Here is a 12,861-nt window from a genome sequence, read left to right on the forward strand (position 1 = left end):
ACTGTCATGTTTTGTGATAACTGTAAAAATGCTTTGTAAGACGCTTTGGATAAAAGCCTCTGCTAAAGGTATAAACATAAACATAGAGGCATCGCTGCATAAAAAAATCACTTAAAATATATTTATATATTTAGAATGATGAGTCCAACTCATTGTATTATGAGCTTTTCCAACAAGAAAAAAAAGAACAATTCAAATCTATCTATATGACATTCATGCCCATGATGAATTATCTAAACTTTTGAACTGCACTGTACAACATTAGTTCCAAGATCTTAAAGAAATGACTAAAACTCCCAGGAGTCCATCCACTTAAGGCCAGCCATAGCGCTGCCTGGCTGGTGTGCAAGAGGACCAGTCATGCCGTAGGACAGCTGATGAAACAGGTGGAAACTGAGAACAGAAGAATTATGGAGAGTCAAGTGTAGAAGAATCCATATTGATGTTACAAAGCACAGACTAAACAGTCAATATAACACAAAAAAAGCTGATATCTTCTAAAAATTTGTTTTAGTTTGATAAAGAAGGTAGCTTCAATAGGTGAATTACTCAGAACTGATTAAATAAATCAACTTTTAACAATTTGTTTAACTGTTAAAAAGGTTAGCCATTCAAGGTGCATCAAATGGAACATGGTATAATACTTAAAAAAAACACAAACAATCTCCTAAAAGTAGACTTCACATGAAAGATTAACCAATGCTATATAATGAATATGTTCTTTTAACAAGCTCACCTGTAGAGAACAGTAAATAAAAGTCCCATCTGCCCTCCTTTCTGCAGCCAATCAGAATAAGGCTGGCATAGCAGTAGATCAGCACTTCTCAGCAAAATATCTAATGTAACTCCTGTAAGACAAAATTTAAAAAAGAAACTTAAAAAAAAACAGATAACAACCATCCAGGCAGGCATATCAAAACATTCATTGCTTCCTTCACTTAAACATTTACAAATATTCCTTTCCTAAATCCTAACAATGCTTTACAAACATGAAGGATCAATAAAAACCTTTTCAAAGTCAATCCTATTAGAATAGTTAGATCTGACCCAATAGTGCCTCTTTAGTTAGTTTATAATAAATATTTGCCTTATCAATCTAGATTATGTAAAACAGTTGCAACAAGCAATTATGATGATTATATAAAATATGCAGAGATGGCAAAAGTACTCACTTTCCGTACTTGAGTAAAAGTACAGATACTTGTGTTAAAAAATACTCTGGTAAAAGTGGAAGTACTGATTAAACGTCTTTACTCAAGTAAAAGTAACAAAGTACAGGCTTGTAAATTTACTTAAAGTATAAAAGTAAAAGTAGAAACCACTTTTTTCATGCCGTTGCCTACATTTTAAATGGATGTCTGCCAATAGGACTAGATCTCCGTTGTGTTCATTTTCAATCATCTCGTCGTCCATACTACTATGCTAACGCCACCGCCACCAAGCTGCAATGATTTGCCGCGAATGAATACCGCCGAATCTGTCGATTCATCTGTAGTGGTGCGTCAAATGCAACGTAGATTCTCATCCAATTAGATTGAATTTGGTATTGATGACGTGAAAAATAATAACGGTAACTCCATTGAAATGATTCAAAACTAAAGTAACGAGCCAATTTTTTTAAATGAAAGGAGTAGAAAGTACAGATATTTGTGTAAAAATGTAAGGAGTAGAAGTAAAAAGTCGCCATAAAAATAAGTAGTAAAGTAAAGTAAAAAATATCAGAAAAATCTACTTGAGTACAGTAATGAAGTATTTGTACTTCGTTACTTCCCATCTCTGAAAATATGGGAATATGAGCTTTCCCTTTGTGTGAGTTCCTTTTAAAAGGTATGAGTAAAAATAAATTTAACAGGCTTAGTGCTGATCTAAAGTTTACTTATATTCATCATAGACATGAAAGTCTTTAATTTGAGACATGCAATGATTTCTTTGAAAGATGGAAAATCCAGATGAAGACACACCAAAGAACTCCCAACTCATCACATATGGATGCTTGGTTAAGGTATCCCTCGCGTCAGTATTTGACGCACAGGTTAAACGTCAGGTTGCGGACAGTGTATCACGTGACCCGCAACATCAAAAAATCAATAAATAATTGAAGTTCAGCCTACAAAGTTACTTTGGTTGTTTTAGAAGTGTATGGTAACATGTTAATGGGGGTGTTTGTATATATTTGGGCTTTGATGATCTCTTAGTCTGTGTGTATTATAGAAATCCACAATAAATCAAAGATTACAGAAGTCTGATTTATCATAATATCACCAATCAAAATAAAAAAAAGGTTAATAAATCACTAAAAGTCCTAAAGCAATGGGATTATTATTTTTTTATTATAAATGCATGCAAACCTCTGTCAAGCACTTCATCAAAAAGTCCTCACTGAGAAATCCAGAAGCATAAAAGCCCTTTCTCATCCTAAGTAGCTTTTTATGCTACTCTTTTTTGTGCAGTCAGTTTCATTAAGTCTCTTCTCCTCCTGTTCTTACTTAGATTGTAAAAGGCCTTAAAATGCTTGAGAATTAAGCACCTGTTAGCATAGTACTGAAGAGCATCGCAGGAAAGTAGTGATGATAGTAGAGGACACGGCCCATGACGTAGAATGGGATGTAGTGCAGCAGCCAGCCAAGAAACAGAAGTCCCCCTCCTCCCCTGAGCACATCCGAATGCTCTGAAACATGTAAACATTTCTATTTAAAGGTCAACTCATCCTCATATCTCTGCAAAGACTCAAAGCTGCAGTTTACCCATTCTCTTCTGCTGCAGGGGGATTCCTCTTTGAATGGCTACAGATGCCACTGCCACCATGATGAGATACAAGCCTAAAGTGGCCAGGTTTACCCACCAGACAACCTGAAAAATAATCCTCCGTGTTAGCACCAAGAACAAAAAGAGGGTTTTTTTTTTGTTTTTTTATAGTACTTACAGGGTTTCCAAGCAGGTAAATGCGATTTTCTGTCTCATTAACACCTGAAAACCGCAATCCCTTCACCAGACAAAAAGAAAAACATTTGACACAGATAGAAACGCAGACTGAAATTTGTGAAAAAAAAAAGTAGAAATAAGAGCTGGCACCTGGTAGTTGATAGGCCAGTGCCAAGGTTTGGAGTTCATTTCATTGTCTTTAGGTTTCAAGCCGCTATTACCCTGGAGTGAGAACATTTTCATTTAAAAGGAGCAGGTTTTTAATCCCTTAATTATCTTTCAACCATTACTTACCCTTATCATGACTATATGAGATTCCAGCAAGATTTCCAGGAAATTAGGCTTTAGTAGAGAAATACTAATGTTTGGCACTGCAAAAACAAACCAAATGATATTATGAGATTAGTAAAACATTGCATGTTTTCAAGACAAATCAACTTGGATGACAGGATTGCATCGTACATCTGGGATTGATGTGATCCTCAATGTTCCACTGGGAGCTGGGAGTCTCCTTCAGGTAAGGACTGCAGGTCACCTCCACCTGCTCCCAGCCCCTTGAAAGAAACAACTACATCAGCATATCAATCCTTTAGGCGCAGGTTTAAAAAAGGGACCAACCAGAGCTGAGGCGACAAGTAGATTTACCACTTCGGAAGAGTTTTGCCAGAGGAGTAAAGCACACATCCTGTGGCCTTGTGGAGAAAGCGAACTTTGCTGCGCAGAACTTTCACCAAGTCACCCTTCCGACCTCCGCAAACCTCCACCTTCCACAGATCGTTGGCGTCCCCCATTCCATTCTAGAGAAAAACAAACACTGTTATTTTATTTTCTCTCTTTTCTTGCACTCCCCCCCCCCCCCCGTTCTTATCCCTTTCTTTCTCTCTTTCTTTCTTTCTTTCTTTCTTTCTTTCTTTCTTTCTTTCTTTCTTTCTTTCTTTCTTTCTTTCTTTCTTTCTTCCTTCCTTCCTTTTCCATCTCCGTTGTACACTCTTTACTTCCTAAATAATTTTCAATAAAGAGGAACTTCATAGCAAGAGTCATAATGGCCTGCTTATGGAAGCAAAGCATCTAATTCCCAGATAAATATTGGCAAAAAAAAAAAAAAAAAATACAGATACAGATAAAAGATACGTTAAGGTCCAAAATCACTATCTTTACTCCCCAACATAAGCCCATTTTGCAGCATTACAGCAGCAAATATCAATGGATTTAGTTTGACTTACACAGGAGAGACTAGTACAAACAATTTTATGGATATAAATCAGACCTGTCAGATTTGTTTTTTTTTAGGCCTCGGATCTTGGAACCTTCCAGAAAATTCTGCTCCCAGTTTTGCTCACTTTATTTGAAACTGTTTTAAAATAAAGCAAGAACTATTTTATCCCCCCTGCTCCGTTGTTCACACTTGGTTTTCTTCAGAGATATCAAAGGAAAGGGACATTAGAAGTATCATCTGTGAAATCCTTAGATAACCTAAGCATCATTTTCTTTTATAATATCCACATCATTGGTTTGCTGCATAAATCCACAATAAATAAATTACGATGAAGTGTACCGATAAATGTCACCAAATGTGAACATTTCTACAAGACAAATGTTAGAGAGGGACTCACTACTCCATAGCCTGTAACCTGGAAGTGCTTCTTGGTCAGCGGTGCTTGATGAAGGTGACTGTGGAGGTTACGGGTTGTTCTGAAAGAAACGATGTGATTAAAATCAAACAGGAATTAAACTTCAGGCAGCAGAGCCAGGTGTGGTACTCACTCTTTGTGTTCTAGGCGAATAAGGTCTCCATGACGAACCAAGTCAGGCGTCCCAGAGGGAGCTAATACAGAGATGACAGAAAAATCTAAATAGCTAAAACTAATTATTTAAAAAGGCTCTCCTGCCACCTATTTCTACTATCACAAAAAAGCAGAAATTAACCTTAATTAGAATTTTGGCACAACTAATAAACGGTACAATTTCAGACCGTCAATAAAAACAACTCTCTTACTCTCATTTCCTGGTTTTCGAACCAACCACATGTTGTTGTAATCCTTGTGGAGGTAAGCGGTCACCTGTGGACGAAGAAAACTGAATAAAAAAGTCAATTTAATAATTTAAAACCGAATGCTGCGGTTATAGCCTGACCTGCTGCTGCTTCGCTCCAATGCCCTCTGGGTATAAATGCCAGTGGGAGTGCAGGTAACCTCCTGCAATGCGCAGATTTTTCACAGTAATGACGGAGCCATAGGCTAGGTCTGCATCAGAAAGACAACATGTTCATCAAATAAGGAAATGCACATGAAGAATGAATGAAAGGACAACTGAATTGATTTACTCATCCACTTTAAAACAGAAAATTGCAAATTGCAAACTGAAAGTAGGAAATAAAAATTGAAGCACTGTTCCTAATGTTTTATCTATTTTCCTTCACTCAAAAAATACACTCAAAATAAAGATTGGATGCATGAACATTTTCTATGGGAGATTATGACAGTTTATATGCCTGCAATAAGACTATTATTACTATTTTTGTCCCCTTCTGTTAAAGACAGAAAAACAGAATGCTCTTTCAAAAAACTTCACATTGATAAAATATTACAAATACATACACACATTTACATAAATGTGCACGCACCCACATTATAACCAGTCTCTCTGGATAATGCAGCCAGAGGAAACTTGAAGACAAATTAAAGGAACTGTTCTTACAAAATCGCAAACCCAAATACAGAAGTTTAAAACGCTGAAATCGAATAGGTGATGTTTCAGATCAAATGTAAAAAAAATGTCATTTATATATAAATCTACATGATTATTAAGCATTGTAATACTTTTCTATTTAATATTTATTTTGAAAAACTTGCTCAGATTTAATTTGCTTGACTGTTTTATTTGTAAACGGAGGAACCAATGGAAGTTTTCTAACATTAGTGAATGTAGATTTCTGTGCTTCTGTGCATCCTTTTGTGTGTCTCCTGGTTCTCCAACCTCTAAAAGGAGGCTGAATGCTCAGTAAGAGGGATGTAATCAGCCTGGTTTTCATAGATGAAAACGTTTATCCAATATGTCTGGATGAATAATCGACTGTAGCAGTAAAATGCATCGAGTAGCGATGGGTCCAGCACCACCGATGCTTCAAGGTCATAGAGTGTCGAGTATGTGTCGTTGCGCGTATCGTTTAAAGAATGTCACATGAGCTGTTTTGATCTGTATATAGGCATATCTGTCAATGGGATACATCTGCAAAATGATCTCAAATTGATTCTAAGTAACTTTTCTTACTGTAATTATTGGTTTGAATAAATATTCATAAATCCTAGTCCACAAGCATCCTTATTTACATGTTCACTTAAAATTGCATATTATGATATACGTTCAAATTATTTGACTGCATCTATAAATATCAAAAGAAATTTTCAAACAAAAAAAATTGAACATTTTATGACATATCATACCAATATTATAGGTACTCAAATCAGTGTTAGTGGTCTGTCAGATAGGCTGCCTGTAGGGATTTTAAAGGTGTCGGTATTCAGCATCAACTCAGCATCACTATAGTTTGGTAATGAGTCAAAACGCTTCATGACTCCTCATCAAACCATTTCTACCATGGAGATTACATGTTTTGAATCAAGGCTATAAATAAAATGAATTGAATTAAAAGATTTTTTTTTTCACACACCTATCCAGACCTGGAAAATTATCACAGAAAATTCAACAACTTTTAAGACGGTAGGAATCCTGTTTGAGTATTACCCCTTTTCCACAGGCTTCGCTAGACCCTTATTCATTTCCAGACATTTTCAATGTTGCTTATACCAGTACCGTAAGTACCAGTAGTATTTTTTTTAAGCCTTACTCCTTTCTGATTCTACCTAATCCTGAACAGGCCAGAAAAAGCACTAATGTCTGATAATTGGTGGGGTGGAGTAAAACTAGGCTGACTGAAAAAAGGGACTATGTTTTATTTTTAAAGGAGAATTCCGGTTTTTAACACTTTTAGCCCATTTTCTGTAGTGTCCAGGATGAAATCGAATGATCGACACCAAAATTTTGACAATTGGTCCTGTCTCTGATATTTGGCTCATGCAGAATCCCCCCCTGGCTGCTTCAGAATGGCTTCCATAGTGCATGTCCGATAATGTCCTTAAAACAACCTTAAACGTTCTTTTTTTAAAATATGCTACTCACCGGGTCGTCAGCGCTGTTCAATGACGTTCCCAACAAAGTTTCGTGAAGAAAAACCGTTCCTGTAGTGTTTTATTTAGCATTTTGTAAATCCCATTGAGTTCTGGGATTTAAAAAAAAGCATATTTTAGCATATTTTAAAAAAAGAACGTTTAAGGTTGTTTTAAGGACATTATCGGACATGCACTATGAAAGCCATTCTGAAGCAGCCAGGGGGGGATTCTGCATGAGCCAAATATCAGAGACAGGACCAATTGTCAAAATTTTGGTGTTGATCATTCGATTTCATCCTGGACACTACAGAAAATGGGCTAAAAGTGTTAAAAACCGGAATTCTCCTTTAATTCCTTTAGAAGAAGGCAATCCGCCAAGTTGCCCTACTTTGTTTTCACAGAACATCAAAGTTGCTTTCTTTCACACATAAATAAGATTTTTGTTTAATTCTGAGCTGCGTTCAGGACTCACACTCTGGCATGGACGCGTTGTACAGATTGTTCCCAATGAGACGTGACTGAAAGGCAGAACTAAAGAAACCATCACCTGGTCCGCTGGCAAGAGAAAAAAAAAAAAAAAAGGCTGTGGGAGGTTGTTTTTTTATAACGGTTTTCACATCAACTTTAACTCTCACTCTTACCTTTTATTCAATAAGACAAAGTGAACTGCAAATATTGTCCCGTAGAGCAACAGTGGAAGCAGGATGAGCCCAACAACACGGGCCAAGAAGTGCTTTGCAACATCCATCTGTAAAGCAAACAAGAATATTAAGCAGGAAAATCCCCAGTTAATTTCATTAATGCACAGTCTGCCGTATCTATAAAAAAAAAAAAAACTGTGGTTCACCAGTGAGAGACTCAGGTCGCCTAAAACTCCCCAGAGGTCTCCGACTGTGTTTAGACCCACCAGGAGGATGACAAACAGACCCACAAACTTCACCCCAAGAGCACCAGCAAGAGCAGCACCACACAGCATGAGCCACAGCCACCAGGAAGCAGTAAAAGGCCTGAAAACATGTCAATTGAAATAAGAATGAACAGAGTTAAAAAGCTCAACAGCTTTAATTCATAGATAATGACACATAAAGCTTGTTTTCTCCTTCCCATTTCACAGGGGATACCTGCAGCTCTGCTGGTTGAACTTGACCATACTGAGAACTGCTGCCATGATGAAGAACATGAGGATGGGGTCTAACAGGATGTACTGAGAGATGGTGATGCAGCCCGTATCTGTCAAGCAGATGAATATCTTCAGCATATTGAAATAAACAAGTCATTCATTCTGCTAAATAAAACAAAAATGTCCTGAAATTTTTATTTGATCACTTTTTGTATTTTTATTTTCCCCAAGAAACACAAAAACATTCTAAAAGTATATGTAGTTGGTTTGAATCAATGCATGGTGTTATAAAACTTCATTACAAACCAAATAGGAGCAAGGTGGCTGCGATGACGGCAGCATTTTGAGAGCGGGACAGTTCCTGCACAATAAGGAAGGCAAAGACCGGCAAAAAGGATCCCAAAACAGCACAGAACTGGAAGAAAACAGGCAGATGTTTAAACACACAAACATATGACATATATTTGATTTTTTTTTCAAATCTGTGACACACTACTGCTTAATTGAAATGCTGCATACTCCTCTCATCCTCCAGTAATTGTGGTGTTCATATTTGTCTCCTGGCTTCACAAAAGGAAAGGTGCCATCATAGCCAGTCATATAACCAGCAAGAGCAATCAGCATCTGCAACAGAACAACACATCATCTGACGCAGAAGGTCCACAAAAAGGTTGAATCTCTCTTCTTTGCACTAAACTACAAATTGGTCAAAGATATCAAAGACCTGCACAAGAAGTGGACACATCACCCCCCCATCAATTAAATGATTGTTGTTCTTGTGAGTTTTAAACCAGAAAAATATAAAGGAAAAGATTCTGCACTTTATTTTACTCTTGCAAAATTTCTTCTCTTACATCTAAAGTTTGCTGTGCATTTCTATTGTGATAACCTCTAAAAAAAAATCATGCAACAATTGCTCTAAATTAGTAAATAAATTCCCACCTGTGTGTAATTTAATTTTAGTAGATGAAAGATAATAAAGCAATATCTCATTCTATTAATTGTTCCCCATAAAGATCGGGCCTTCAACAGACGGAAAATCATGCAAAGTCCAGTTATTACCAGCAATGTAGAGAAAACAGTAATGATAAAAAATGTCCGATTATATTGAGATGAAAATAAATTATTTTTAACCACCTGGGGAAAAAAACAATGCATGGCTAAAAAACTAATACTGGATTACATTAAAGCATTGGCATGCAGTTGCTCTCCATCCAGTGGGCAAAGATATCACTCTCTAGATGTGCAAAGCTAGTAAACACATGCTTCACAAGGCTTGAAGCTGTAATTACAATAAAATGTTGCTTTTTAAAAGCAGGATTTTACAGTGGCAGTTGTAGTTGGAATTTAAAAGGTTTTTTTTTCATGGGGCAGAGGACAAAATAATAACAAACACACAGGGTAAATAAAATGTGAAAGAGTGCATTATTTGGTGCATTAATTGAGCCACAGAGCCAAGGCTGCAAACTTCTGATGTAACAGATAAAAATTCTGATCCTATTTCCTGTGACTGAAGCTGAATACAATTTCTAAATAAAGGTTAGAGTAAATTCTAAAGGCAAATTATTAAAATTGGTCCAAGGGACGAATCGGTTATGGCCGCTTTTATCAGCACAAATCATCATCATAATAATTTTATTTAGAGTTATACCCTTTACCCACTGGCCAAACAAACCTGTTTAAACCCGAGATCAATTGGCTTTTAGTGGCCATAGAAACGGCTCAATGACACCAATTAAAATCTACTTTGAATGGCTCGGCTCTGATCAGCATACAGTGGGAACGCAAGACTCTGGTTGAGCCGCTAAATTATGTGATACCATTGAGGGCAACATGTAGGCGTCAACACGTCGCACCAGTGGCGTCTGAAATAACACAAAACAACGCTGCGCCATTTGCTAAACATGGAGCAGCACTGCTGAGAGAGATAAGGATGGACGAAACAACCAAACAATAAAGCACCCTTACTACGCCTTGGCTTCCTTAGATATTGCTCTCTATTGTTTTCTGTTGCACTGGTGACATCATCACACTAACCCAGTGTGATGGTGTCCCCAGACACGCAGCAGTAAGGGGGCAAAGGCCACACAGCTTATCAGCAGTGGGTCAGACCAGGCTTTTTTGTTCATGGATAGAGAGCCAAATATCGACTGTTAGCGGGTCGACCCAGGTTTGAAAACCAGTGTTAATGCGCTAATTTCAGTGGGAAAGACGCTATACAATGCAAAACCTGATAAAGTAAACATTTCTTAAAAAAAGTCTAATTGCCCTCAAGTTGAACAGGCAACTATAGGATAATCTGCCAAAAGGTTAAGTACTATTGCTCATAAAATAAGATAAATATATATTTAAAATAAGTTAATGGGGTTTAGGGATCTTTTTTTATTATTTTAAATGTAAGCCATCTTGTTCGATTTGCAAATTGACTTAATTGCCTGCACAAATTTTAAGAAAAACTTACCTAATTATATTTCAGCATATGTTTTCAGTAGAGGGGGTCCTACAGGGGTCCTGGCTCCTGTCGGCCCCCATGTAGAACCGTCCCTGACAGTCCACTTGCAGATTATTTATTGTGAAAAACAATAAAAACAATCCCCCTCAAAACAATCTCCCTTTTAACTCCCATCCATCCATTATCTGACACGCTTGTCCCAATTGGGGATGCGAGGAGTGCTGGTGCCTATCTCCAGCAGTCAATGGGCGAGAGGCAGGGTACACCCTGGACAGGTCACCAGTCCATCGCAGGGCAACACATAGACAAACAACCATTCATTTCCATGCAGAAAGACCCTAGGCCAGGAATCGAACCCAGGACCTTCTTGCTGCAAGGCAGCTGTGCTACCTACTGCCCCACTGAGCAGCCTTTTAACTTCCATAACAACCATTGGGACACCCTAACCCTTAGAAACACTGAATTAAGGGCCAAGAATGAAGCAACTGATATGATGATTGATCTCTAAAGTCTATTAAAGTGATGTGCAGGGAGCTCACCTTTCCAAGAGGAGGATGCACATCGAAAAAAAAGGTTCTGTTGATGTAGTAGCTCCCCATCTTTCCAAAGTGAGTTTCGTCCCAGCTGAAACACAATTAAACATTAATAAAAGATGCTGGAATGGCGTATAAACACAGGAATTTAGAAACATTACTCACCACACATGAGGCGGATCTGTTATCTTATAAAGACGAGTAGCAAAAGACAGTCCTGTTACCAGGATGAGCAGTAGTATGTTTGGGGAATCAGCCCTTGTTCTGGCTGATAAATCAGCAGGTGAGCCATTTGAGGAGGGGGTTTGATCTCCTTGCTTGTTCTTGGACACTGGGGCGGTTAGAGATTGATGGGTCTGCTCTACTGAGGGAGACACTTTACGGTTTCGGACCGAAGAGGTTTCCCTCTTGTTGTGCCAAAGAGAAACGCATCCTTCTTTTGCCATCAGTAAAAAACACGGTTTTATACCAGCAGACCACCAAAGGTGTAGCTATAGCTTCACGCGGCTGTCATGATTCTCTGCTAACAGAAGCTAACAGCATATAGCAACTATATACATACAACAGCAGGATTCACCTCTCATTCTTATAAATACTGATACATACAATGGTTCTTCTCTCTCTTAACAAATCAGCAGACATTGTATGAGTTTTGTTATTCTCGAGTAAAAAAATAAAATATCAATCAAAACTTTACCAAAGTAGCCTGTCAGTAAAATAACACATTACTATATCCAAGCAAGCTAATGCTAATAACCTAAATATACCGTTATTAGTTTGAAAAGCAGCAAAATGTTACAGAGAAGCTCTACTGTTAAACGTTGGGCACGTTGCCTTCTGGGAAATGTATTTTTTTTTTAATAGCTATGCAAATTATTTGCTGGCGCTGCTTTGTGGGACAAAACTAAAATTCCCAAAATCCCAATCGGGCTATTCCCGTCCCTGTACGGGAAGCCGGAGGGATCAATTAGTGGAGACGATACAATGTTTGTTCTGTTTAGTTCCTCTACATGTTTTTCTTAGAGGAATAAATATTTTAAACAGGAAAAAGAGGAATCATGAAATGACTGAGATAAAAAAAAAAAAAAAAAGTAAATGTAAAAACACAAGGTGAATGGTTTCTGGTAGCTCACTTTTATAAATACGCCACTAGAGGGCGGAATTGAACAATACTTTATTTTATCATCACCATTGTAACAGTGTCTGCATGTCTGTCTCTAGATTGTTTTTATTATGTTGTTATGTGATGGACCAAAAAAATAATGTACAATTGAAGTTATCTTTTTTTTTTTTTTTCAAACTTCCAAAATTATGTGTGGTGGAAACTGTTAAAGATAGGCTCTGTGTATGAACCCTGATGATCTATCTTTCCGGTTCTTTCCCTGAAAAGAGATCACTCAGGACAAACTCTTTAAATAACGCTTCATAATTTATATGTATTAAATAACCAGGAGACATGACAACAGATTTTGATAGAAATTGCTTAGGGTTACAGGATTGCAGCTGATCACCTCTGGGCTCACCTTTAAGGAAGTGGCCCAGATTAAACAGACGAAAAGGCATTTTATACATTTCTAGTCTGCCATATCATCATATTTTACATCATACACATTAGCAGATGATTAGACATCCATGGCTCCCACCCTTATCAATATAGGACACCGC

The 12,861-nt window shown here is 37.4% G+C and overlaps 1 protein-coding gene across 1 annotated transcript; it reads right to left on the bottom strand.

Moving 5' to 3' along the window:
* Window positions 1-116: 116 nt before the first annotated feature.
* On the bottom strand, window positions 117-12,137 carry pomt2 (protein-O-mannosyltransferase 2). Its single transcript, XM_038291358.1, has 21 exons — window positions 11,362-12,137; window positions 11,203-11,287; window positions 8,731-8,835; window positions 8,518-8,626; window positions 8,213-8,321; window positions 7,939-8,098; window positions 7,733-7,839; window positions 7,564-7,646; window positions 5,056-5,165; window positions 4,919-4,982; window positions 4,687-4,747; window positions 4,536-4,614; window positions 3,568-3,719; window positions 3,385-3,476; window positions 3,217-3,293; window positions 3,073-3,144; window positions 2,924-2,983; window positions 2,745-2,850; window positions 2,528-2,668; window positions 737-848; window positions 117-393 (listed from the first exon to the last, which is right to left on the bottom strand). Exons 1-21 carry the CDS (start codon window positions 11,640-11,642, stop codon window positions 288-290), a joined length of 2,271 nt encoding a protein of 756 aa, XP_038147286.1. The 5' UTR covers window positions 11,643-12,137; the 3' UTR covers window positions 117-287.
* Window positions 12,138-12,861: the final 724 nt, after the last annotated feature.

Source organism: Cyprinodon tularosa, unplaced genomic scaffold (assembly GCF_016077235.1).
Source record: "Cyprinodon tularosa strain WSP-4 unplaced genomic scaffold, ASM1607723v1 ctg3, whole genome shotgun sequence".
Lineage (NCBI taxonomy): Eukaryota > Metazoa > Chordata > Actinopteri > Cyprinodontiformes > Cyprinodontidae > Cyprinodon > Cyprinodon tularosa.

Excerpts from the sequence above, each read along its gene's own strand:
- pomt2 (XM_038291358.1), bottom strand. The coding sequence starts at position 11,642 with ATGGCAAAAGAAGGATGCGTTTCTCTTTGGCACAACAAGAGGGAAACC. Across the intron at positions 8,099-8,212 it reads TTCAACCAGCAGAGCTGCAG|GCCTTTTACTGCTTCCTGGT; the intron begins GTATCCCCTGTG and ends ACATGTTTTCAG. Across the intron at positions 2,984-3,072 it reads ACTGGCCTATCAACTACCAG|GGATTGCGGTTTTCAGGTGT; the intron begins GTGCCAGCTCTT and ends TGTCTGGTGAAG.